General features: G+C 39.3%; 1 protein-coding gene across 1 annotated transcript in view; it reads left to right on the forward strand.

The window, feature by feature from the left end:
- Positions 1 to 7,672: 7,672 nt before the first annotated feature.
- The window catches only part of CFHR5 (complement factor H related 5), a 33,927-nt gene continuing 14,315 nt past the window's right edge, over positions 7,673 to 27,284 (forward strand). The window contains exons 1-6 of the mRNA XM_049634289.1: positions 7,673 to 7,834; positions 11,246 to 11,440; positions 12,630 to 12,806; positions 20,733 to 20,909; positions 21,994 to 22,176; positions 22,380 to 22,559. Coding sequence (XP_049490246.1) covers positions 7,777 to 7,834; positions 11,246 to 11,440; positions 12,630 to 12,806; positions 20,733 to 20,909; positions 21,994 to 22,176; positions 22,380 to 22,559 — 970 coding nt within the window. The 5' untranslated portion in view covers positions 7,673 to 7,776. The remainder of the gene's footprint in view (positions 7,835 to 11,245; positions 11,441 to 12,629; positions 12,807 to 20,732; positions 20,910 to 21,993; positions 22,177 to 22,379; positions 22,560 to 27,284) is intronic.

Consider the following 27,284-nt stretch of genomic DNA (forward strand, 5'->3'; position numbering starts at 1 on the left):
GGAGTGGTCGTGGTGTCAGACACCAGTACCTACATAGGCTAGGATGTGGGGCGTGTCCACCACCAAATATCACTGGGGGGGGGGGGGGGGGGGAGAGGTGTGGGGACTGCAGCTGCAAATTGGCCATTATCAGTCTCCATTTAGACATCTTGCCTGAAGGGGTTGTGGGCTTCTTCACAACCAGGATTCCCAGGTGCCTTTTATTAAATACCCCAGTGAGAAAGCCTAGCCCTGCCCAGTCAAGGCAGACCAGTTGCCTTCAAAGGAAATGTGTATTTGCATAGGTTACAGTTTGAACTGAGGCAGATGCCTTTTGTCCACACCATCCTATTCCTTGACACGGTCTACCTGGATCTATACCCTCTTCCAAGTTCCTGGTTACTTCGAACCTCTTTGACCATGCATGGGTGGTTTATGTCCCTTCAGCTGGCCTGAGGCAGCCGGGGTGGGGCCCTCCAGGCTGGTGGAGAGGGTTCAGCCCCAACATCACATGGAGGCAGAAGCTGCAAATTGGCCACTATCAGTCTTGACTTAAACTTGCTGCCTGTAGGGATCCCAGGGTTTGCCATCAACCAGGACTCCCAGTTGTCTCTTATTAGAGGATAGATACCCAAGCTGGTCTGCTCAGCCCTGCCCTAACAAAGGAGGGCAGTATCCTTCAGATTTATCTTCAGGGGGCATATGCACATTTGTGTAAGGTAGGGCTTGGAATTAGGCAGGTGACAGGGACACCCAAGAGCTCACTCTTGAAACCAGGCCTCTTGAGCACTTGCCCTGTTGCAGGTCCCTGGCTTCCCTGATTTGTGTGACTTGAGCATGTGCAGTATGCACTCAGTTTGGAGGCACCACACGCCCTCTGGGCCTCTGAAGCTGGGACCAGAATCCAACCATCTGCATAGCCTCCAGGACAAAGGAGCATACCCCTGAAAATCTGTCTAAAGCAACAGCTTTTAGATTGGTCACGGCCCCCATTTGGACTGGCTGCCTGATGGGGTAACTGGCTTCTCCAACAATCAAGGCTCTTAAATGTCTCTTGTTGGAGGGTATACTGGCCATCAGGCCCAGTCCAGGCAAGGCCAACCAGATTTCTCCAGTTCTGTCTTCCAGGGAATGTGCACATTTGTGTAGGTTAAAATCTTGAAAACAGGAACACACCAGCTACTTCCAATAGCCTGCTTTGGTGCCTCAACAGTGGGGGGGGGGGGGGGACTAATCCCACCTCCTGAAAATTGCCCTGAGACAGCTGTAGAAATGGGCAACAGTCATTTCACAGGTTGACTTACTGTGTGCTGAAGTCCTGAGCTTCTGTGTCAATCAAGGTTCCCAGGTGTCTCTTACTACAGGATACTGCTGTCATCCCATTGATCTAGTCCTGGCAAGGGGAGTCTGGACCACTTAAAGTCTGCCTTCACAGGGAATATGCACCTTTGTATATCAATCACAATTATGTAGGCTGGGGCTTGGATTTAGCCAGATTATTTTTAGCCCCAAGAGTCTTTTCCTGTGAACCCTACCTCTCATGAAGCTTGGTCTGTTTCAGGTCTCTGGCTACCTTGATGTGCACAGCTCATACATGCTCGGTACACAATCTTTAAGCTGGCCTCTGGCACACTTGATACTCCAAGCCTGTGAAATCCAGCCAGACCCCAACCATTTCTGTAGCCTCTAGTGTGGAGGGAGCCCAGCTTTCAAACACTGCACTGAGCTAATAGCTACAAAAGGCTGACAGACGTCCCCGTGTAGACTTACTGCCGGAGGTGGTCCCAGGCTTCACCCACGATTGTTCCCAGCCAGGTGTCTCTTACTGGAGGGTACCTGGCCATCCTGCTTGGCCCCTCCCTGGCAAGGCCATCCAGATTTCTCCAGCTCTGCCTTCAGGGGGAGTATGCACATTTGTGTGGGTTAAAGTATGGGAAGAGTCAGATGCCAGGTACTTCCAATAGCCTGCTCTCGTGACCCAGCCCCACAGGGCACTTGCACTGTTCCAGATCCCCGACTACCCTGACCTGTGCATGCACAATACGTACTCTATCACTGCCGTTTCACTGCGGCAATGAGCAACAATCAATCCCCATGAGGACATACTGTCTCCTCAGGTCTGGGCCTCTGGATCAATCACAGTTCCCAGGTGTCTGTTATTGGGGGATACTCCAGATTACTCAAGGACTTTCTTCAGTGAGAATATGCACAAGTATGTAGGTTAGGGCGTGGAAGTAGGCAGATACTTTGTAACTCCAAGAGCCTGCATCTCCACATGCTTGCCCTCTTCCAGATACCCTGGCTCCCCAGACCTACACCACCCATGCAGGTACATACATTCCCTGTAAGCCAGTCTTGGGCAGACCGAGCCCTCAGAGCCTGTGAAACACTGACTAGACCCCAACCACCTTCGTAGCTGCCAGCGAGAGGGGGCCCACCTTATAAAAATTGCTCCTATTTGACAGCTTCTACTAGGAGAGTCTCCATGTGGACTTGCTTCTTGATGGGGTCTTGAGCTTCTGTAGGAACCAGGACCCCTCGGTGTCTCCACATGTCAGATACCCTCTCCTGTGGGCCTGACCCTTGGCTAGCAAGGCAGTTGAAAAACCTCCAAGTCCGCCCTATTCCAGATCCCAGGCCAATTTAACCTGGGAGGCCCACGCATGCGCTGTCTGCACACGACCAGCTGGTCCTGGGCTGCAGGGGGCACTCCAGGCTTGCGGAACTCCAGCCTGACCCCAACCACCTGAATGACATCAGCGGGGAGTAAGCTCCACCCTCTGAAAAATCTTTCTGAGGCAGCAGCTTAAAACTGAAGACAATCTGTCCCCATTTGCATTGATTTCTTGATGGGATATCAGGCTTCTCTAGTCATCAGGGCTCTCAGGTGTCTCTTACTGGAGGGAACTCCAGCCATCTAGCCCAGCCCTGCCCGGTCAAGCCCAACTTTACTTTTGCAGCTCTGTCTTCAGCAGGAGTATATGCATCTGTGGAGGTTAAGTCTTGGAATTAGGCAGGTGCCATGTACCCTAATAGCCTCCTTCTGACCATCTTGACCTGCATGGCCTGTACGTGTATGGCCCATACCTTGTCAGCTGGCCCTTGGCTTTTGGGGCCCTCCAGGCCTGTGGAGCTCAAGCCTGTCCTCAAACACCTTCTAGCTTGTAGGGTGGAGAGAGCCTGAAGCCTCCTTCTGAGGCTTCAGCTTAAACTACTGACTGTCAGCCCCCATTTGGAGTGGATACCCAATGGGATTTCAGGCTTCTCCAGCAATCAAGGATCCCAGGTGTTGCTTATTACAGGGTTTCTCAGCCATCTCTTTTTGCCTCACTGAGGCAAGGCAGTCCAGATTCTTCTAGCTCTGCCTTCAGCAGGAATGTGTGTCTTTTTGTATGCTAAACCTTGGAATTAGGCAGATGGCAGTATCCCAAATGCCCCCTTTTGTGACCCAACCTTAGCCAATATTGTCCAGTTCCAGGTCCCTGGTTACTGTAGCTACTTTGACTAATAGGGCCTATGCTTGACTTGTCCATACTCTGTCAACTGGTTCCTGGCTGTTGGACCCTCTATGCCTGTGAAGGTCAAGCTGGTCCCCAAATACCTGCTGACCTGTAGGGTGGAGAGAGCCCACACCCACTAAAATCATCCTGAGGCTCCAGCTTAAACTAGAGGCATTCCCCATTTGGACTGGTACCTGATAGGGTTATTGGTTTCTCCAGCAATCAGGGATTCCATGAATCTGTTACTGGAGGAAGCATGGCATCTATATGATCCATTCAGGGCAAGGCAATCCAGATTACTTTAGCTATGACCTCCGAGGGAATGTTTACATTTATGTAGGTTAGAGGCTTAGAATTAGGCAGATTCCTTATACCCCAAGAGCATGCTTCTGGGACCTGATATCTCTGGATGCTTGACCTCTTTTCTAGGTCCCTGGCTACCCCTTACCTGGGAGACCTGCATATGGGCAGCATGTACCCCAAAGTCTGGCTTTGGGCAGACCCTGCTCTCCAGGCCTGTGAAATTCAGACCAGGCCTCAACCATCAGCATAGCGTCTGGTGTGGAAGGAGCCCACCTTTTGAAAATTGCTCTGAGCCAATAGGTGTAAAAGGGTGACAGTCAGTTACCAGGTAGATTTGCTGCCTGCTGGGCTCCAGGGCTTCTCTAGGAATCAGGACTCCCTGTGCCTCAATATGGCAGATACCCTGTCCTGCCAGGCAGGTCACTTCCTAGTAAGGCAGTCAATAAACCTCCAGTTCTGTTTTTGGGGGGAGGGGGAGGAATATTCCATAATGTGCAGGTAGGCTTTGCTCATTAGGCTGATACCTTGTACACCTAATAGCCCTCTCCTGTGATGAGTCTCCCCCAACATTGCCCTGTTTCAGGTTTCTGGCTAGCCTGAACTGCCACGCCTGCTCATGTGTTCTCTGTATCCTGTCACCTGGCCTTGGGCTGCAGGGGCACTCCAGGCCTGTGGAGCTCTGGGTGACCCCAGCTACCTGAATGTCCCCTGAGTAGAAGGAGCCCACTCCTAGAAAGTCTTTCTGAGGCAACAGCTTTAATCTGGCAACAGTGTCCTCATTTGGACTGGCTGCCCGACGGAGCCCTGATGTTTGTCAGTAATCAGGGGGCCCCCAGGTGTCTCTTATTGGAGGTACCATGGTCAGCACTCCTAGTCCCGCTCTGCCAATGCAACCCAGATTCCTCCGGTTCTGCCCCTAATGGGAATATGCATATTTATGTAGATTAAGCCTTGGAATTAGGCAGATGCTTCGTAACCCCAGTAGCTTCATCTATAGACGGCTTATGCTGTCACTGCCTGTCCCAGGTCCCTGGCTTCCCTGGACTATATAGCTCCTACAGGTGTAATACATACCCTGAATTCTGCCCTTGGGTGACTGAGGCTCTCCAGGCCTGTGGAGCTAGGGTTTATCCCCAACAACCTCAAAAGAGGAGGTTTCTAGCCCTGTGAAATTCCCTCTGAGGCAGCCACTGATATGGGTGACAGGCCCCATGAGGACTGGCTGCCTTAAGGGGTCCCAGGCTTCTGTTGCTTCAGCTACACCCCAACCACCTGGTTAGGCTTTGACATGAAGAAACCTACCTTTGGAAAATTGCTTCAAGCAGACACCGACAAATGGACAACAGTCAGTCCCCACGCAGACTTACTGCCTGATGAGATACCAGGAGATTCTCCAGCAACCAAGTTTCCCTAATGTCTCTTATTAGTGGAGACCCTGGCAAGCCCTCCCAGTCCCTCCTGATTATCTTCTGAGGCAGCAGCTTTAAACTGGTGACTGTCAATCCCCATTTGGACTGGTTGCCTAGTGGGGTTCTGGACTTTTCCAGCAATCAAGGCTCTCAGTTATCTCTTATTGGAGGACACCCTGGCCATCCCACCAGGACTTGTCCTGGCAAGGCAGTCCAGATTCTTCCAGTTCTGTCTTCTGGAGGAGTATGCGCATTTGTATAGGTTAAAGCTTTGGAAGTATGCAGATGCCAGGTTCCCCCCATAGGCTGTTCTGTGACCCAGACTCTCCCAATATTTGGCTTATTCCAGGTCCTGGCTACATTGACCTGCAAGGCTTAAGTATGGGCAGTATGTACTTCAAAACCCACCCTTGGGCAGCTGTCCTTGGTCCCCCCAGACCCAAGCCTGTGTGGCTAAGTTCCATCCCTGACCACCTGCATAACCTCAAGGGTGGAGAAACCCCACCCCTTGAAAATTGTCCTTAAGGGTCCGTTAAAATGGATGATAGTCCCCACGTATATTTATTATCTGCTGTTGTCCCTGGCTTTAGCAGCTATCACACTTCCTAGATGTCTCTTATTAGAAGATAACCCAGCCAGCCCGCCAGACCCATCCCTGGAAAGGAGGTCCAGATTCCTCCAGCTCTGCCTTCAGTGAAAATATAGTACATTTGTGTAGGTTAGGGCATGGAATTGGGCAATGCCTTGTAACCCCGAGAGTTTCTGTGACCTGACCTCTCCTGATGTTTCCAGGTCCCTGGCTACCTTGACCTAAGAGGCCTGCATATTTTTCACTCAATAAGTCATTGTCATAATACTTGTGTTTAATTTCTTAGACATGGTTCCTTTAGTTCTTTGAACATATTGATAATGGCTGTTTGACATCTCCATCTGCTTATTCCAAAATCTAGACCCACTCAAAGAAAGTTTCTATTGCCCTTTTCCCTCTTGTGTTCAGGATACACTTCCCTATCTCCTTCCATGTCTCTTCATATTGTTGTTGTTAAAAACTGGATATTTTAGATAACATATTGTAGAATTCTGAATCCTCTCCAACCAAGGACTGTTGCTATTGCTAACTTGTTTATTTGTTAAGTAGCCCAGACTAATTCTGTGGAGCTTGATCGTTGCAGCGTGCAGATTTTGATGTCATTGCTCAGGTTTTATTTCTTCTTATTTTTTAGTCTGACTTCCTAGGAGTCATTTCTGAGTCAGCATAACTTAATTAAATCAACCTATCATTGGTCGGAAGTTATGCTTAAACACACTGGCCCACTACACATCCTACCTTTTGTCTCTGAAACTGTGTGTGGTTTGGGAAATGTTTTCAAAGTTCAGGGAGTATAAAAGTCGGCTCCACATTTAACCAGTGACTACTAGCTCGTAGGGCTCTCTCTGGTTTGTCTGACTGGGCACAGTCGTTATATGTCCAGTGATTTCTGGACCACCAGCAATAAGTGTCATCTTAGTGTAGCCCTTTTTGGCTGTCTTTTGCTTCCAAAGCAAAATTTCTGTTAAATTTCTGGCTGGCCTGCCATTTTGTTTCTTGCCCCAATAGTATCTGTTACTGTTGTAACAGACACAACAGTGTCATGGGGAGATATCAGCCTTCCTAGATTGTTTCCCACTCTAATCTCTATTGTATTCAACAGTGTCATTGCATGTGGATTTTTTCCCAAGATCTGCCATAAAGTCATTCTGCCCTAACAGGGCGGCATAGCAGCCAGTTCACAATGCCTGCCTTGCCCATCCCAGGTCATACTTCTGAGCCACAGAATTGGGCAGGAATCAGAGAAGGATGGGAGCAGCCACTCTATTTTAGTGAGATTTACAGAGATTTTCTTTAATCAGTATTTCTCAACAGTATGCTCTTTAGCCAGTTTATAGAAACTCTGCATGGTTATTTTTTGTACATAATTTTGCCCAGTTTTATTTCTGCCTTTTGGAGACGGAGTCTACCACACCTGTGTCATAGCCATTCTTGAAGTCCCACCTAAATGAGTTTGAAATACACTTTGTCCAAAAATTTCAGGAAGCATTATTTGGCAAAATTATTCTTGACTACACTGAAAAAATACTAAGAGGGAACCTAATTCTTAATGCCAGTGTGAAGAAGAATTCATAATAACTGAAGGTTGACATGGTATTAAAATGAGGACAGATGACCTATACTTGGTCGCTTTCTGAAACAGCTGACCTCCTGGCCAGAAAGAAGATAAGAAAGGGCTTTATTTTTCCTGCTCAGTGGTCCATGTCTGAATGCTTCAAACTTAGAAAATTAGGAACCGCAAGAAGGAAGTTGCACAGCTATTATTTTGCTCAGATAAATATCAAGTGTTGACTTTAAAGTATTAATGTGAAAACATTAGTTATCTCACACCACCCTCTGCGAACTTTGATATTTACTGAAAGTATTTCACTGCACTGGCTTCCCGGTAGTGCACTGAAATTCGAAGTTTGCATATAACCACAAATGAAAGCGGGATTTGGAGTTATACCACCATTGCAGGACCATTTCTAAATATATGTGATTGGGCTAACCTAGCATGCTGCTTTTAATTAATGCCATTCTAATCTTATGGATTTCTACTGTTGAGGGGCAAGGTAAGTTGAAAACATGAAAACAGATCTAAATATTTTGTTCTTGTCTCAAATGTGTGTGTGTGTGTGTGTATGTTTTAAAATGAATAATTATGTAAGAACATTTTGAATAAAGGATCATATTTGAATCTATTTCATCAATATTTTCTAATATGAAATTAAGAAAAAAAATCAAATGAAATGAATCTTCTCTGTTCTCGAAGCTCCAAAGTGTGAATAGCTACCAAAGACAACATTTGGGGAAGAATTCTATGATGAAAAAGCTGCATGTAATGAAGTTGAAAAGGTCACATATCAGTGTAATTCTCCATAAACTCTGCAATGCCACTGACTAGAGAAAGCATCCCCAGAAAAATTGGACACCTTCAAAATGTTTGCATTTTCACAGATTTGTTAATTTAAGATTTAAATATCATTAAATCAGGAACTTCCTTTTTCGATCTAATTATCATCAATAAAGAAAAATCTTTTTTAGTAAAACAGTACAGTATATCCTAATTTTTGTGTGTAATAAACTGGTGAAATGTCCATGAGTTCTTTGCTTTTTCTGAGCTCTTTAGCAAATTTGAAAGTGAAAGGAAATTGTGCATCGTTTTTTATTAATCTTAAAATATGTTGAAAGCTGTCTCATCTTATTTCACGCTGAAATAAAACCCATCATATCCGAATAACTGCAAACGAAACCTCTAACAATGCCCAGGACAGCTGATTAGACCGTGTGTGGAAGTGGAGTTTCAATCCTGTGTCTTGTTTGATTTCCAGCAGGGCTTTCTTTTGCTATTTTGTTGCTTGCTAAATTTTGCATACAATGGAAGCTCTCCCTTCCAAGTACTAACCAGGCCTGACCCTGCTTAGCTTCCGAGATCAGACAAGATCGGGCGCGTTCAGGGTGGTATGGCCGTAGACTGCAATGGAAGTTCTTTGGGGAAGTTTCTCTTTAGTCCTCACATAAGAGAAAAATAGGAACAGTAAAAATGCTTTACTTTGAAGATGCACCTTCATGGGGTGCCTGGGTGACTCAGTTGGGTAAGCGTCCATCTTTTGATCTTGGCTCAGGTCATGATCTCACAGTTCATGGGATCAAGCCCTGAGTCCAGCTCTGCCCTGACAGCATGGCGTCTACTTGGGATTCTCTAGGTCCTGTCTCCCTGTCTCTCTGCTCTTCCCCCATGTGCGTGCTCTCTCTCTCTTTCAAAAATAAATAAACATAAAAAAGAGATCCACCTTCATAAAAGTTATAAAACCCTATTTCTATGGATTTGAAACTTTTATTTGTTACTACATTTAGCATTGAGATGTACTCACAGGAGAACAGTTAGCTGATGGGGGTAAAAGTACTTTTTCTCTAATAGCAGTCTTAGTCACTTAGTCTCAACTAAAAATACCAAATTCCCTGTGCACCTGGGTGGCTCGGTTGTCTGACTTAGGCTTAGGTCATGATCTCCCGGTTCATGGGTTCTAGGCCAACATCGGGCTTTCTGCTGTCAGCATGGAGTCCACTTGGGATCCTCTGTCCCCCTTTTCTCTCCCCCCTCTCCTGCTTATGCTCTCTCAAAAATAAACATTACAAATAATAACAAAAAATTTTAAAAATACAAATTCTCTGTTTAGACTATGCAGCAGCCTCTGCATATATATATATATATACACACACACATGTACATATATATGTATATGTGTATACATGTATATGTGTATATGTGTATACATGTATATGTGTATATATGTATATGTACATATATATGTACATGAGTATATATACATATATACATATGTATGTACATGTGTATATATATATATACAGTTTATATACATATAAAACTGTGTGTCTGGTATATATTGTTTTAAACATCTGTTAGATATGGCATTAAGAGGGGATTTCTAAATGGGGAAAAAGCAGAGGAAAATAAGTATAAAATGTGAGACTAATATGTAGAATTTTTACAACCCGTAACCCAGAAAAAGATCTTCATCTTCAGTCTAGTCTTCCAGAGAACCTTCAGGGAAGCTCTATCCCAAAGCTGTGTAGATGTTAAATGACCTGTCAGTTTGTATTGCATTTACATTTAGGTGCCTGTTGAGAAACTGGCCCCAAAGCAAAGGCAGCATATCAAGGTAACACTTTTATAAAAACTCTGCATGCTTTCAATAGTGAAATATTTACCGAGCAATATATTATGCTGCAGGCTGCGGTAAAGCTCCAAAGAAAATGAACGCTCCGTGCCTGTCTACACCTTCCAGTGTGCTCAGAGGAAAGCAAAACACGCAAATAAGTAAACAGAGAGCAAAACTATGTGTGTGTGTGTGTATGTATGTATATATATATATATATGCAATATATATATGTGATATATGTATGTATATATATAAGGGAGTGTATTTCATAGGAAACATCATAAGCTTTTATCCGAAAGCTTAGACAAGAGATATTATCTCCTACTTTTGGCGACTGGATAAGGGAGGCCTGCCAGAAGAAGTTAACTTTCAGAGCTAGCACATCGCTGTGTGCACAAAGAGTATTTTCTTAATGTAGAATGAGCGTTGAAGGGTAGGTAGAATAGGCACAATTGGAAGATGAAAGTGAAGTCACTCTGGATGGCAAAGTATATGTAGGTAGAAATGCATGGAAATCAAATGCTGTAATTTGAGGGGAGGGCAAAGCAGATCTGAAAAAGAATTCTGGAAGGTACGGATGTCAGTGTTATGTGGCAGGGTGGGGGTGTCTCTTCCTCCATATCTTTTCCCAGACTACCAGAGAATGACAAATGTCAAATTGTAAACCGTCAGATAAGAAACTCCAGGTTTTGCAGGCTAAAGGCCACAAGCATCACCCGTGTGAAATATCGTGTGACAGGGAAAGTCACCCCTAGATAAATGCCAGAAGGGAATTTTCCCAATTAACTGGTTTGGGAGCAGAATTTCTGGAAGTTGTTTCCTTTTTTTTGCATAAGGGGAAAACAAAACCGCTTCATCCTCAAGCACCAGGGAGAACCAGAGGACACAGAGGCTTCAGGCAGAGATTCCCCCGGGTATCATCAGCGTAGAGAAAGGAATGGATGGATGAGCCCCCAGACCACTAGCACCTTGTGGGGACAGGTCACAACTGCTGCTGACCCCCACCCCCCCGCCGTGTTCCTAAACCGTGGGGGATTTGCTTCTAGAAGTTACTGCAAAAGAGATTTTATTCCCCCTGACTCCAAAACATAAACTGCATTGACAATGGCCTTTTCAAATACTCTTGTACTCTTAAGTAGGGATCATTTTTTGTTCTCAACTAATTAGTACACTGGAAGGCACATAAGGTAAAGGAATTTGAGCTAGAAGAAAGAAAAAAAAATCAATGAGATGATTAAAATATGACTTAATGATTCACCGATGTAGGTTAATTCTTCAGTTTTGTTTTCTTTTTCCCAGTGGGACATTGTGATTTTCCAAGAATCAACCATGGAATTCTTTATGATGACAAGAAAGATGCGCCCTTTTCCTCAGTTCCTGTTGGGAAAACTTTTTATTATTCTTGTGAATATAGCTTTGCGTCTCCTTCAAAATCCTTTTGGAATCGCATAACATGCAGGGAGGAAGGATGGTCGCCAACACCCAGGTGCCTCAGTGAGTAAATGCCCTGATCAGTAGATGCGAATGTGTCATTCAGTCAATAGAGAAGATATTCCGGAAGGGATGTCGGGCTCTTGGGGCTCTTGGTGGACAATCACGGGGATCAGGACTAGAGAAGCCAGCGAAGATAAGAAATGTAGCCCTTTCTTGAAAAGCCTTTTATGAAAACCAAATGAAGAATAAATGTGTGAACTTCCTTGTATTACCTAGAAGTGCTTTACACATTTTAATTTTAAAAACTGATGATTTATATGTTGAACTACTAATATGCAGTTCCTAATATTTCGTATCAGCCTGGTCATACTTTTCCTTTAAAACAAGTCTTTCTAGGGGCGCCTGGGTGGCTCAGTTGTTTAAGTGTCCGACTTCAGCTTAGGTCATGATCCCACGGTTCATGGGTTCGAGCCCTGCATCGAGCTCTGTGCTGACAGCTCAGAGCCTGGAGCCTGCTTCAGATTCTGTGTCTCCCTCTCTCTCTGCCCCTCCCCCACCCACACTCTGTCTCTCTCTATCAAAAAAAAATGAATAAACATTAAAAAAAATTTTAAAACAAGTCTTTCTACATACTCATTCTGTTTTGAAACTTACTATTTGCAACAATTTGAAACTTACTATTCCTGCAATGCAAAGATTGCATAAGTGTAAATATTTTCACTTTTATATTTTCCATAAATCCCTTCTTTTGTTCTTACAATGATATCTTTCAATGAACGTGAAGAGCAGACTCTGGAGAGAATAGATAATATTAAGCAAAGAACAATGGGAGGCAGAACATATGAACCAACAAAGGAGACAGTAATGGTCTTTCTCCTTCTATAAGAAACATTTAGGAAAATTGAGAGAGAAATGGGTATATTAAAATCTTGTTTTGTACCTGGAAAAGTGTATAAAAATAAAATATTTTTAAATAAAAACCACAGAACAAAATGAAATGTTAATTTACTTCCAAATATGGAATATATGACTATATTTCATATAGTAAACCATATATATAAATCATATATATAGTAAATCATATATATAGTAGTATGATCTAAATTCTTTTGAAATTTTGTTTTTATATGTGATTTCAGTTTTGAGAGTTTGACATTCTTATTAAAACATTGCAAAACACAAATTTAGTTTGCTCTTTTTTTTTTTTTAACACTTCCACCTTGTACATTAAACAATTTTTGGTCCTTAGGACTGTGTTTCTTTCCTTTTGTGGAAAATGGTCATTCTGCATCTTCAGGACAAACACATTTGGAAGGGGACACTGTACAAATTGTCTGTGACATCGGCTACAGCCTTCCCGGTAATACTGACATCATTACATGTTTGGAAGATGGATGGTCTTCTCCCCCCAAATGCAGTTCCACCAGTAAGTAAAATACTGTCGTTTCACATCCTGACATGTGATGCGATTTTTTAAAAGAAATATATCCAAAGAATAAATAATAAATAAATAAAATAAATATATCTATTGTCAGAAGCTAAATGTAGGTTTCACCTTTTGCTTTTATCATTATGCATTTGTTTTTCAGTTCCAACTGTGTCGGATAGATGTACAGATAGCAAAGTTTGCCTGCCTACACAAATCTAATGTATGCAATCAGTAAAGTTATTAGACAACACAAACACTTTGAAGGCTGTAACTTTAGGTTAAAGTAACACCCTTTAATTGTTTCCATGAAAATTATCACATTAGTTGAAAATGAACTTAATTTAAAACTCGAGTATTAAGCTGAAGAGAGTATTTAAGTGAAAATATGTCCAATACTAGTTAAAAATGTCCTATGACTAAGATAGATTTTTATAGTTATTTTCTGTGTGTATACTAAACTCCTATGCTGAATTCAATAAACTGTCAGTTTTTATGTTTAAAATATTTTGTACCCGTAAGCGTTAGGTTTATTTACGAGTGGCTTGGAATTTGGGAAACAATTCCTTTGGAAACTATAATATGACGGGATCTCCCAGATTTGGGTGAACGCTTGTAATTCTTCATCTTTTTTTTTTTTTTTTTTTTTTTTTTTAGTTTTTATTTTTGGGACAGAGAGAGACAGAGCATGAACGGGGGAGGGGCAGAGAGAGAGGGAGACACAGAATCGGAAACAGGCTCCAGGCTCCGAGCCATCAGCCCAGAGCCTGACGCGGGGCTCGAACTCACGGACCGCGAGATCGTGACCTGGCTGAAGTCGGACGCTTAACAGACTGCGCCACCCAGGCGCCCCGTAATTCTTCATCTTTAAGAGTCCCTGGCAATCACTCTTAAGCCAGCTCATGGAATTCTATCCTGTTTGCACAGCTTAGTACACAACCAAAGACTCAAGAACACTCTTAAAACGTCTCTGGCTCTTTCTCATCATAATACGCTCTCTCTGTTACTCTGCCCTGTAAATTCTAGCCACCATGGTCTCCGAAACTGTGATCTTGCTCTTCCCGCTGGACTCTGTATAGCTTCTCCTTCCCTGCCACACAGTCTGGAAAGTGCTACCAGAAAGCTGAAACAACCACAGATCAAACTTTGGGGTTTGGGTGGTTTTTTGTCCCCCTTTTCTTGATTATCACGGACTCGCACCAGCCAGTTTCCAGTTTTTTAGAGAGAGGTTTTATACAGTTTTCTAATGTTTTCCCAGTTGGAGGCTATGCTGACACCAGCTACTCCATCTTATCAGGAAATGAAGTCTTCTGATTGGCTTTTTTTTTTTAATGTGATTCTGCAACTTCAATATTTAAATTCTTCTAGAAAATAGAGTCTTTTTAAAGCGGCTTGAATTACAATACTCACTCGGTTACGTATTGTAAGCTAGGCCACGACCTCTTTCAATTATGAGGGGCTTGCACATGACTAATATTTGCAAAAAAATAACAAAAGAACACATTTATTGACTTCCTACCTGAAGTGTCCAGTGGTTGAACAGGGCTCATAATTTAGAAGGCTTCAGTTATGGTATAAATATTTCATTGTTATCTCATCTCGAGTACCACCAGCTCTCCTCTTTTTTGTGAGATGATGGCAATCATCAGCCCAGCAATTGTATTTTAGAAGCCTGACAACTCAATTTGACAACTCAACTCAGTAGTAACCCACTCAAGCTGGTTGCTGTGTACGTTTTGTGAGACTCCGTTAGCCTTTGAAAAATTCTGTTTATCCAAGGTGGGGTGTTGGATCAAGAACACCATGGAGAAAGTCAGGGGCAGCTGGGTGGCTCAGTTGGTTAAGCAACTGACTTTGGCTCAGGTCACGATACCACCATTTGTGCTGTCAGCACAGAGCCTGCTTCGGATCCTCTGTTCCCCTCTCCGTCTCCCTCAAAAAATAAATAAACATGAAAAAAAAAAAAGAGAGAGAGAGAACACCGTGGAGAGTCAACAATGTTTCAGAACAACTGGACTCCAGCATGGGTTCTGAGAAAAATTACCTCTGGGTCCATGAGTAAATGATTACCTATTTGAGCTGAGATTACTGATCTACAAAGTGAGTGTGCTGAACTATCTAGGTAACAATGATTAATGATTTTTCTTTAAATCCCTAAATTATTTCCACCATGGTGGAAGCTCTTATTTTCTACCAACTATGTTAATTTATTGACAAATATTTAGTGAGGAATGGCTTTTAAAAAGAATTAGACCCTGATTTTTTGTGGTCCTGTGAAGGATGATGAAGAATGTCTTTCAGCTTAGAAGATGGTTGTAATAAACCTAATAATCTGAAAAAAAATAAATAAAAAGAATTAGAGTAGCAAGGGGAGAAATAAAGAATGGATAATGAAATGGTGGAAAGAAACACAAAAAGATGAAAAAATAGATAAGAGGAATGCAGGAAAAGAATAGAGAAAAATAAATATCTACAACAAGAGTTCTAAACTTTTTCTGGAGCATGCACACTTTTTGTTTCCCCAAAGAAGCTGTGGAAATGCTGATAAAATCATTAATCGTTTCGTAAATCAATCATGAGATGCATGTGCATTTAAATTTGGTATCCGATGTTACTAACATTGTAAATCATATGCTTTAAAGATATATTGGCTTTACTCTTAATGCTACAGTCTTAAAAAGGTTTTGTTTTTGTTTTTGTTTTTTTGTTTGCTTTTGTTTTTTGTTTTTTTGAGAGAGAGAGAGAATGAAAGAAAGAGAGGGAGCATGTACGCACATGTGAAAGGGGTAGGGGCAGAGGGAGACAGAATCTTAAGCAGGCACCATGCCCAGCACAGAGCCAGATGAGGGGCTTAATCTCACAACTGAGAGATCATAACCTGGGCTGAAATCAAGAGTCGGTTGCTTAACTGTGCCACCCAGGCGCCCTCACTAATATTTTCTTAAATATAACAAGTACATTTTCAGGGAAGTCTGTCTTATATCAAACTCCTTTCAAGTACCACCATGATTTTCTTACAGGAGCAAACTGTGATTTTATTTTCCTAGCATAGCAAGGTCTCCACCAGGACAGGTAGTCAACACAAAACAATATTAGCCTGTGTTCCAATATAGGTGTCTGCATACAGTTGCTTAAGTTGTATAAATGATATCCCCTAAAGTTGTATAGATCAAAATATGTACAAAACCTTATTGCAGTCCTGATACAATAAACCATCTATTTATATCTATCTATCTACCTACCTATCATCTATCATCATCATCTATCTACCTCTATTATCTATCTGCCTATTTACGTATGTTACCATATACATACATATCTACATATATATAATATAGAGAGAGACATTGATTTCTCTCTTACAGTGACTTTTATAGGTTCAGGCAAACAAAAATTATTTTATGAATTGTTTCTAATATACATATCAATGTTACCAAGTAGTAAATTCACATTAACAGGATTACATTTAAGATTTTCTATACTTTGTTGCATCCTCTTTTTACTGTAGTTTATTATATTACTTGATAAAACAAATTGTTGATGCTTGTTTTTATCATCAGATCCCAATATTATGTTTGAACAGTTTTGTTTTGGCCGTTTTTTGAATTTTAACTGTACATAAATGTCTCAGAAGTATGCTATAAGCTTTAAACATTATGCTTTAATTCTCAGTTATTAAAGATGGAGAGAGCACTGTATCTGCTCTACCAGCCACTCATATACTTCTTTTTTATTTATTGATACACGACTATATATAATTAAAAAATGTATTTGGGAAAAAACCTTTCAAAAATGAATAAGGTCTAAAATTCTGAAGTTTCTGCTATTCTAGTGAAAGTCCTATAGGCTTCAGGGATCAAAATGATTTTTAGCATGGCTACCTCACTCTAGGTCAGAGGTCATTTGCGGACATATGTGATAATACACTTATAGGCTACAGTTCAGCTGGTAGAGTAAAGGCAAACTTTAAAGCTAATTTATTTAACAGAACTCCCAGAAATTGGTGCTTCAGTGTGTCATTCTATAAGGTTCCTGTGGCTGCTGTAACAAATTGGCACACACATGATGGCTTAAACAACACAGGTCTGTTCTCTTTCAGTTCTGGAGGCTAGGACATCCAAAATCAGCTTCTCTAGGTTAAATCCAAAGTGTAGGCCGGGCTGATTCCTTCTGGTGCTCTAGCAAGGAAACTGTTTACATACTTTTTCCAGCTGCCAGAGGCCCCTTAGTTTGGGGCCCCTTCCTCCCCCATCAAAGCCAGCAGTTTGGCTCCTTTAAATAGTTTTCTCCCTGTTCCTCTCCTTTTGTGGTCACATCATTTTCTGCCTGACTTCGACTTTTCTTGCATGCCTTTTGTAAGGATCACTCTGATCAAATCAGTCACACCTGGATAATCCAGGATAATCTCCCCATCTCCAGAGCCTTAACTTGACCACATTGGCAAAAATTCTTTTGCCATGTGAGGTAACATTCACAGGTTCTGCGGATTAGAACGTGGACATCTTTGAGGGGGTATTATTTAGCCCACCACAGTCATTTACAGTAAAAACAAGGAGCATATCGATTCATGGAACACTACTACTGAACAACTAAAGGAATGAACAGTCTGCCTAAAAACCTCTGACCTCACGTGAGTTATACATGGACTCCTTTTTGTACTCTCATTGCACTGTTTCCATATCCCAATCCTCTAGAGCCAATTGTTTTACTATCTATTATTTCCTATTTGGTTTTCCAGTTACGAATTCAGTGCCATTTTTGGTCTGATGCAGGACCTGGTCTGATACTCCCAAGTTAAATGAATTCTGCCTACTAGTAACCCCAAACCAGTGTGAAGCCTAATGCAGGGGTCTGATTTATTGGAAATCACCCATAACACTTTATAGGAAATTATTAGATTACTGAATTGGATTTCTCTTGGGCATGCCAAAACTCTACTGACAAGAATTCTTTGCTCTCGTTTTTTTTAAAAAACAATACATCTATTTATAATCTACCTTACTGTATATAAAACTTAATATACTTTACATTGTTTCCTAGAATGTTTTATTTGAGGATTTATGGCTAATTCATTTTTATTTTATTTTATTTTTTTATTTTAGAGGGAGAGAGAGCATGAACGGGGGAGAGAGACAGAGGGAGAAAGAGAGAAAATCTTAAGCAGACTCTATGTTCAGTGTGGAGCCCTATGTGGGTCTCAATCCCACAGCCCTGGGATCATGACCTGAGAAATCAAGAGTTCGGTGCTCAACCAACTGAGTCACCCAGGCGCCCACAGTTATTTTTAATAAACGAAAGTGTGCACTGAAAGAATAATTCTAGGTTGTAGTTTCCCTGGCATAACCCTTATTTTTTTTCTCCTAATGGCCATATTTATTAACTTATCATGACAATATTTACTAAACAAACACTGATATTTTCAGTGTGGTTTTTTTAATAAAAATATTTAAAATCAGATATTGTAGTTGACAGTGGTTTTTGTCTGAATCAGAATATGCTTATCCATTTTTATAAAAATTTATTTATTTTTTTACTTAGAGGAAAAAAAAATATATATTAAAAATTTCTTCATGGTCCCTGGGTGGCTCAGTTGGCTACGCATCTGACTTTTGTTCTTGGGTCGGGTCATGATCTCATGGTTCTGGAGTTTGAGCCCCACATTGGGTTCTGTGCTAATGGTGGAGTGCTTGTTTGGGATTCTCTCTCTCCCTCTCCCTCTGCCCCTCCCCGACTCATGCTCTCTCTTTTGCTCTCTTTCTCTCTCTCGCTCTTAAAATAAATAAATAAACTTAGAAAATAAAAACAGATTGGAAGCACCATAGATTTCATGGTATGTAGTGAATATGTCTGGTGTCATTTGCCCACATGCTATCGTAAGTACTTTTTTATCCAGGAAATAGAAGCAATTCTGAATATATTTCTTTTCACTAGACTCTTTTGAAAGATATTTCCTAATGGACAATAATCTAAATTTAAGGTGTCTCCATATAGCTTTAAAAGACCAACATTAAATGTTGATATAATAACAGATCTTTGAAAAGCACTTAGCCCATCCAAAATAAGATTGTTTATATGCCATGTACATTCTAATATTTATGACCAAAATTAAAGCTATTTTCAAGGTACCTTGAATTAAAACTGCCTCATAATTCAAAACTAAGCAAACATTACCAAATTTATAGCTGGTTATACATGCTGCAGTCACTTTAGATACTTTATTCCTTGACTTTCATCCTCTTCCGTGTCATTGGATTATTAACTCATAGTTTATAGCCAGAGACTTGGTGTTTTTGTTTATTTTAGAGAAGTTTTGGGTTTCATGACAAAATTGAGGGGGAGGTATAGAGATTTCTCTATACTACTTGTGCCACACATGCAAAATAATCTGTCCCATTTTCAACTTGACAGGCCAGGGTGCTATTGACAATTGACACATCCCAATTACCCAAAGTCCATAGCTTACATTATAGTTCATTCTTGGTGTTGCACAAAGTCTTTGATTCAAATGCAGCCCAGAATGCCTCAGGTCATGCCAAATCATGCGCCTTTTAAATATGGTTGTACATTTTTTCCCATATGTATTAGTTTTCTACTGCTGCTGTAACAAATTACCATAAACCTAATTACTTAAAACAATACAGACTTATTATCTTACATTTCTAGAGGTGAAAAGTCCTGAAATCAAGATACTGAATCGTGTTTCCTTCTAGAAGTCCTAGGAAAGGATCGATCTCTTTGCCTTTTACAGCTTCTAGAAGCCCTTTGCATTTCTTGGCTCATGGCCCTTCGTCATATCACTTCAACCTCTGCTTCTGTTGTCATATTGCCTACTTTGATTCTGACACCTCTGCTCCCTTTTGTAAGAATCCTTGTGATTACATTGGGTCCACTACCACCCAGATAATTCAAAATAAGCTCTCCATCTCAAGTCCTTTAATTTAATCATTTCTGTAAAGTCTGTTTTTCCAAGGAAAGGTAACATATTTGCAGGTTTCAGGGATTAGGACGTGGACATTTTGGGGAGGCCATTATTCTGTCTACAACACTGTGTGATAATTACACTTAAAGCAGCTAGAAAATCCTACATCAGCCAAGATAAATTATTTTCAATAGCTTTTTTTTTTTTTTTTTTTTTTGCAATTGGATAAGAAAGGGAATGTAAACAACCAGTAAGTAAAGAACTGTCATGCAAAATTATTGGAATAAAACACAGAGATGCATGGGTACAAATTTTACTAAAGCTGAGTGAGCCACATTCCAGGGGATTTGTACAAACTGTTATTAAACTATTAAATTGCCGATAACAATGTATAAAACTGGCTAATTTAAATAGTATTTCTGAGATTTAATTAGAAAATATTTCATCATATTTTTGTGCTTGATTTGAGAGTATTTGTCTTGAATGTCATTTGTATTTTTACATGTGAATTTCAATATCTAATTTTATAAATGAACCACGAATACAGATTAGAAGAGAAAAATACACATACATATTCATATATATATCCATTTTTACCTGAACCAGAAGGCATTCATAATGCATTGGTATTTAGAAAGTTATTATAGATGTGGTTTAGAAAGATATTAGAGATGTGGTTGGGTATAATGGAAAGATTCAGAACACCTAGAAGCAACTTAGCCATGTTGCTTAGCCATTTTTTTGAAAAAGTCCATATACTACATACATTTATTATGGTCCTGAGGAGATTGTCATACAAAATTTTACTTTGCTGTTCAAAATGTTAATTTCTTAAAAGGGGCTTACACATATTTATTGGGTGTAAATAATTAGCTTATTTTTTGAAGGTAAGAATATAAGCATCTCTGCGTATGAAGTCCCCCTAATCTTATTTTTGTATTGCACATATTAAATTTAATTTCACAATGATTATTTCACACATATTTATTTACTTTTATTTTTTTTAGATATAGAATGTCTTGTTCCATTTTTAGAAGCTAACATACATGTTTATCCAAAACAAGAAAAATACACACCTGGAGATGTGTTGCAATTTTCCTGCAGACAAGGACTTGTAAGAGTTGGACCAGATTCAGTTCAATGCTATCATTTTGGATGGTCACCTAATTTTCCAACATGTAAAGGTCAATATTTATTTTAGAGCTGATGAAACAACTTATAAAATTTTATATTAATGTCTATGTATTTTATCGGATCTTATATCTATAATCTGACAAACTGCAAAAAAATGGCAAAAGTAGTATTTTAATTGAGAAGAAGGAGGGATGCTGGGTCATAGATTGGTTATGCTTCCTTTATCAAGGGGTAGTTCTACCTCTGTGCTTTGAAACATGTAATGGAGTTTTATAGATCAAAATATAGTCACCGGGACTGAGAAATGTTAGGGATTTTTCCCCAAACTCAATTTAAAAAAAGAATACTTTAAAAAATATTGTGTGGGCCTTGTTATATTTTATTAAGTAAGTAAGAAGTAATCAAATAAATATATGGATTATTCAATATAAAAGAATTATGATTTTTTTACTTGCTTCAGATGATATTACTTTTTCAAAATTTTTGATAGTTATTTTATATATTTAAAGGTATTAATTAATAAAAACTATAATGGCATATGTATATCATATCACATATTTGACAACTACTTACTTTTATATGATATCCAGATCATTGAACTACTTTAAAATCTTCAAGGGTACAATTAATATCTTGGTTATAATAACCTGCACAATATGGGGGGTAGGCGCAATCAGGATATTTGCATATAGAAAGAAGATAAGATTGCCCTAAAAATTGTTAACTTAAAGAAATGCAATAAGATGTTTTGTATATGCTGGTCAGTGTTCTTATTTCTTAGGTATTCTGAAGAATTTAGAAGTCAAATCTTACTATGTCTGTCATTTACTTTAAATTACTTCACAAAAAAATTAATTGGGCAAAATGTAACATTCATATGTATCTAAGTGATCGGTATATGTGTTCATTGTGCATCTTTCTTTGCTCAGAATTATTTATAGAAAAAGCATCAATATTTGAGAAAAAGAATAGACTTTACACAATACACTATGTACACTGTAAAAAGCAAACCTGAAGAAAATAGGAATGTAACATAAATGTAATTTAGTTCTAGGTCAACCAAAATAGTAACTCCACGTTTTGCCAGATTTATAAGACTATTTAAGCATTATTTAAACAATTTCTTTATGATAGAGCAAGTACAGTCATGTGGTCAACCCCCTCAACTCCCCAATGGTAAAACAAAACAGATAAGGAAAGAAGAATATGGACACAGTGAAATGGTGGAGTATGATTGCAATCCCGCTTTTCTAATGATGGGACCTAAGAACATACAGTGCATCGATGGAGAATGGACAAATCTGCCTACTTGTTTTGGTAAATAGATGTTAATGTTTAAACACAACAGTTTAAACTTTGCACTTTTCATATACATATATATATGTGTATATGAAATACACATATGTATATATGTATACACATATATATGTATATATACATGTATATATATGTATATATATTTACATGTATATATTTGAAATATTTCAAAAGTAAGCAGATCTTTTATTACATTTTCTTAGAACACGTGAAAACATGTGGATATGTACCTCACCTCAAGAATGGCTATGCCCAGCCCTCAGTCCCTCCCTATCGACCTGGTGTTTCTGTGGAACTGCACTGCAGAAATGCATATACAATGGTTGGAAATAATGTAATTACTTGTATGGATGGAATGTGGACTGAACTTCCCAAGTGTGTTGGTGAGAATACATTTCTTAAGTTTGTATTTGATTGTTTATAATTTTTTAAGTCAGTAAAGATAGCCACACCAGCACATGCTGGTGCCCATCAAGTATTAAACAGGATATAAGATACTTACTAAGTTGTTTGCTCCTAATTACTTAGGAAAGTGAATTTGTAAAGATTTTCTTTGACCTATGAACACTGTGAAAAATTACTGAGATGCTTAGAGCTCTGTGAACCAGGAGAGTTTGGGACTTCTGCTTCGGGGTAATATCAGATTGCTTTTCCTAGGTATCTACCGCTGGATCCTATCTTTACCATGTGATGGAGCTATGCAAAATGGATTTTCCTTAGCTTCTGGATAAGCCATGTTCTTTTAAATCTCTGTGCCTTTCCTCATTTGTGCCTTTGCTCTCTTCCTGAAATGTCTTTCTCCGCTGTAATCATATGCAAAAGTATTCACCTTTAAGAGTCAACTCAAAATTCACTCACCTCTGTAACCTCTCCTGGTTTATTTTCCAGTACCCATATGCTCATCTCAAAATTCTAGTAGAAGGATATAGCCTCTCCACTGTGTTGTCTGTCTGTACATTTATCATTGTCATGCACCTAATAGATACTTGTCTTCCATTTAGATTATAAAGTGCCAGAATATCAGGGCTCATCTGTATGGACCCAATCTCTAATTCACTGCCTGAGTAATCATTCGCTTAGGTTTGCATAAAGTATTTTATGCAATACTCTATTACTTTATTTGCATAAAGTGTTAAGATTCTGTGTCAGTAACTCATTTCATAATTATTTTTGGTTGTTATCCCACAAGCTCCTCCTCTGGGGCACGGTGCACTTGGTATCAGCTCTCTTTTTTGTCTCACATACCCGCACTCTACCTTCTGTTGGTCTAGACTTTGTCATACACATAGGAAGTCTATATAGACGCTGCTTGACATTTTAATTGAATTAATGTCTCAAAACTTGTCCTCATCTCTCCTCCTCAGCCTAAACGTGTTGTAGTCCCAGAGGGGTTCTAGATGAGAAGGCATAGCCAAGGTACTTTGATTCGATTTTTGGTTAAAGTTGAAAAAAATGGGGAAAAAAAGAATGCTGTAAAACATCTGTGTTACACTATTCACAATTGATATTTTTGACATTATTTGCTTTAAATATTTTGTAATAGAATAAATCATTGAAATGAAAACATGAAAGAAAAACAGAAGTATCCATTATCCCATCATCCTCCCAAGGGAAATTCCAATCAAGTAGAAAGTAGAATTTGTACTTTCCATTCTACTTTTTGATATATATATATATGAGGGTTGGAGGAAATTTTTGTGTTTTTTCCCCTAAGCTTATGCAAAATTATTGTCTACTTGCAAAGTGCTTTTTTCTTCAACATTGTAATTTTACTGTGGTGTAATCTGCCTTGAGAATGTACCTTGCTTTATCACTTCATTACCCTATTGGAAATGGAAACTGTTTTTTTTTTTTTTGTCCTGGTATAAAAGACATGCTTCAGTGTTTCCTAAAACATACATCTGCAAGTGGAATTGATGGTATTGGATTGTAGATACTTTTGATTTTACAAGGTACTGCCAGATGTATACGGAGACCTTACTCCTCTTGCCCTCACTTGATATTTTAATATTTTTGAACTGGCACCAAGACGGTGGGTCAAAATCATTTCTCGTATTTAATTTCATTTGTCTGACTGATAGTAATATTGAGTGTAAATTCAAGTATTTGTCGGTAGCTAGATTTTCTCTTACGTGCAATGAACATTTTTCTTTAACTTTGTGTTTTCTTTCTCCTTTTAAGATTTGAGTTCTGCATTAAATATTCTCATAATTATATTGCAAACCTTTTAAAGTTTTAAAGTTTTTTTTGCTTTATTTTCTCTATGATGCCTTTTTCATTGGAGGGTTTTGTTTAAACTCAATTGTCAATCTTTCTTTTTTCAATTGTTTGCATGTTTGTGTGTATCTTGTTTAGGAATCCCTCATTTTTTAGGTGCATAAATATATTCCCTTTTATTCTAAGGATTAAAATCTCATTACTAAGATTTATTTTTTTAATTTATTTGTTATATTTATGTTGTATTAGAGTACTTTTGTTTGTGTCGATGTGGAAAACTATGTCAATACTAAGTGAATTGTTCTATTTTCTACTAATATTTATTTCCCCCATGCCATTACTAGTACCCTATTTATATCTATTTCTAGATTATTTATTCTGTTCCCTTAACCTGTTTGTCTATTTTTATAGTAATATGGAAAAAAATCATTATTATTACAGCAATCTTTTTTACTTATTATAATCATAGCAACTATTCTTTAAAATGCCCGAATCTATCTGTTTTATTTTATTTTTAATTTTTTTAATGTTTATTTTTGAGAAAGAGAGAGAGAGAGAGTATGAGCAGGGGAAGGGCAGAGAGAGGGGGAGACATAGAATCCGAAGCAGGCTCCAGGCTCCGGGCTGTCAGCACAGAGTCTGATGTGGGGCTCGAACTCACAAACCATAAGATCATGACCTGAGCTGAAGTCAGACGCTCAACTGACTGAGCCACCCATGCGCCCCTCTATCTGTATTTTAAAACTAAATTCTTTGATAATTCTGGTTCAATTTTGTTTGGGATTACATGAAATTTGTAAATTTGGCCAGAATTGCAATTTTATTTATTATTGATTCTTCCTCCCATGAATATAATGCATCAATCTATTTAGTCAGGTCTTATATTAAAATTTATATATAATAATATACATTTCTCATTAAAATTATTTCTAAATAAGCTTTTTCCCTAAGTTCTTTGGGATTCTATTGATAAAATAAATGAGGTCTTTTATTAATTTATATATTTGAAGAGTTATACTTTCTATATACAGGATTATATTTTATTTTGAGATCTTTTATTAATTTATATATTTGAAGAGTTATACTTTCTATATACAGGATTATATTTTATTTTGTATATTGGTTTTGTCTCCAGCAATCTTGCTAAATTCCCATATTAGTTCTAATAATGAATTTGGATATTTTATTTTTATAAATAATCACAATTTAATCTCTTTTATTTTATTTCTTTAGTTCATGAAACTATCTCTACATGGTCCAGAAACAACCACCAAAATAACAACCATGTAGCCTGAGTTCTATTTACGTCTGGAATATTTGGATTCTCCTCTTAGAGAAAGAGTTGAAGGCAGGACCTAGGAACTAGGCCTGATTCTTACTCTTCCTGTGCCTCTAAATCTTTTAACTCTATTCCAGATTTTCTGATCAGCTTGTCCATTTTCTTCCGCAGAAGTAGTGAAATCTCTTTCAGGTTTTTCTATCAATCCATCAGGCTGTGTGCCGTGCTCTCTCAACTGCATTCAAGCAGTCTTGGGCTCTCAGCCGTAATGTATAAGTATGTGCAAGTTTTGTCCTGATACCCTCAGATACTGTTCTCCTTCGTCCTATCTCCAGAAATCTCAAAATATGAAAGCCTTTAATTCTGAGCTTTAAAAACTGGCACTCTCTGTTGCTGTTCTTCAAGATTCTAAAGTGGAAAACCCAGACCCACTCTCTTCCCTCATTTCCTAGACTTTTGGATTATCAACTGACCTACCCACTTCTGGTGATGAAAACTGTCGCTCTTGTGCTTCTTTAAGCCTGGCAGACACCTTGGCCACTGGCAATTCATGATGACCTACAGGGAGGGAATGTTTTCCAGCCCCTAGAGACTGGACTCTGTTATAAAAAGGTGTAAATTGTATGTGCTCATGGTCAACAATTATTATATGAGGGAAATACAGATACCCAATCACTAGCATCACACAGGGGAGATTTAGAACATGGATTAAAAAACACTTGGAAGAAAAGCAGTAGCAGAGCAATTCATGTCTCATTATGCCATCCTTGGACACCCTAAGGAAAGATTCCGTGATGAGCTACATATTTATGGACAAAAGGGAAGAATCGTAACAATAAAAACTATGTAGACAAGCATGTGGCCCATTGTGAATGCATGTTCTAAGGCTCAATAGTGTTGTTATCAGGGGGTTCTTCCTGTGAGCATACTCTGACTTCTTGCGTCAGGGTCTTTACTGAGCTTCTGAAATGTGGGAGTAATTGAACCTCAAGGGAAATCCAGACTTATCTCTCCTAGTACTGTACTTCCCACAGATATGTGGTTATTTAGTGGGAAACAATCAGATACGCATATCTTTTCATGGCCTTTAAAAACTAGGCTGACTCTGGAAAACAGTGTGGAGGTTCCTCAGAAAATTAAAAATAGACCTACCCTATGACCCAGCAATAGCACTGCTAGGAATTTACCCAAGGGATACAGGAGTGCTGATGCATAGGGGCACTTGTACCCCAATGTTTATAGCAGCACTCTCAACAATAGCCAAATTATGGAAAGAGCCGAAATGTCCATCAACTGATGAATGGATAAAGACATTGTGGTTTATATACACAATGGAGTACTACGTGGCCATGAGAAAGAATGAAATATGGCCCTTTGTAGCAACGTGGATGGAACTGGAGAGTGTGATGCTAAGTGAAATAAGCCATACAGAGAAAGACAGATACCATATGTTTTCACTCTTATGTGGATCCTGAGAAACTTAACAGAAACCCATGGGGGAGGGGAAGGAAAAAAAAAAGAGGTTAGAGTGGGAGAGAGCCAAAGCATAAGAGACTGTTAAAAACTGAGAACAAACTGAGGGTTGATGGGGGGTGGGAGGGAGGGGAGGGTG

The sequence above is a fragment of the Panthera uncia genome, chromosome F1, assembly GCF_023721935.1.
Source record: "Panthera uncia isolate 11264 chromosome F1, Puncia_PCG_1.0, whole genome shotgun sequence".
Classification (NCBI taxonomy): Eukaryota; Metazoa; Chordata; class Mammalia; order Carnivora; family Felidae; genus Panthera; species Panthera uncia.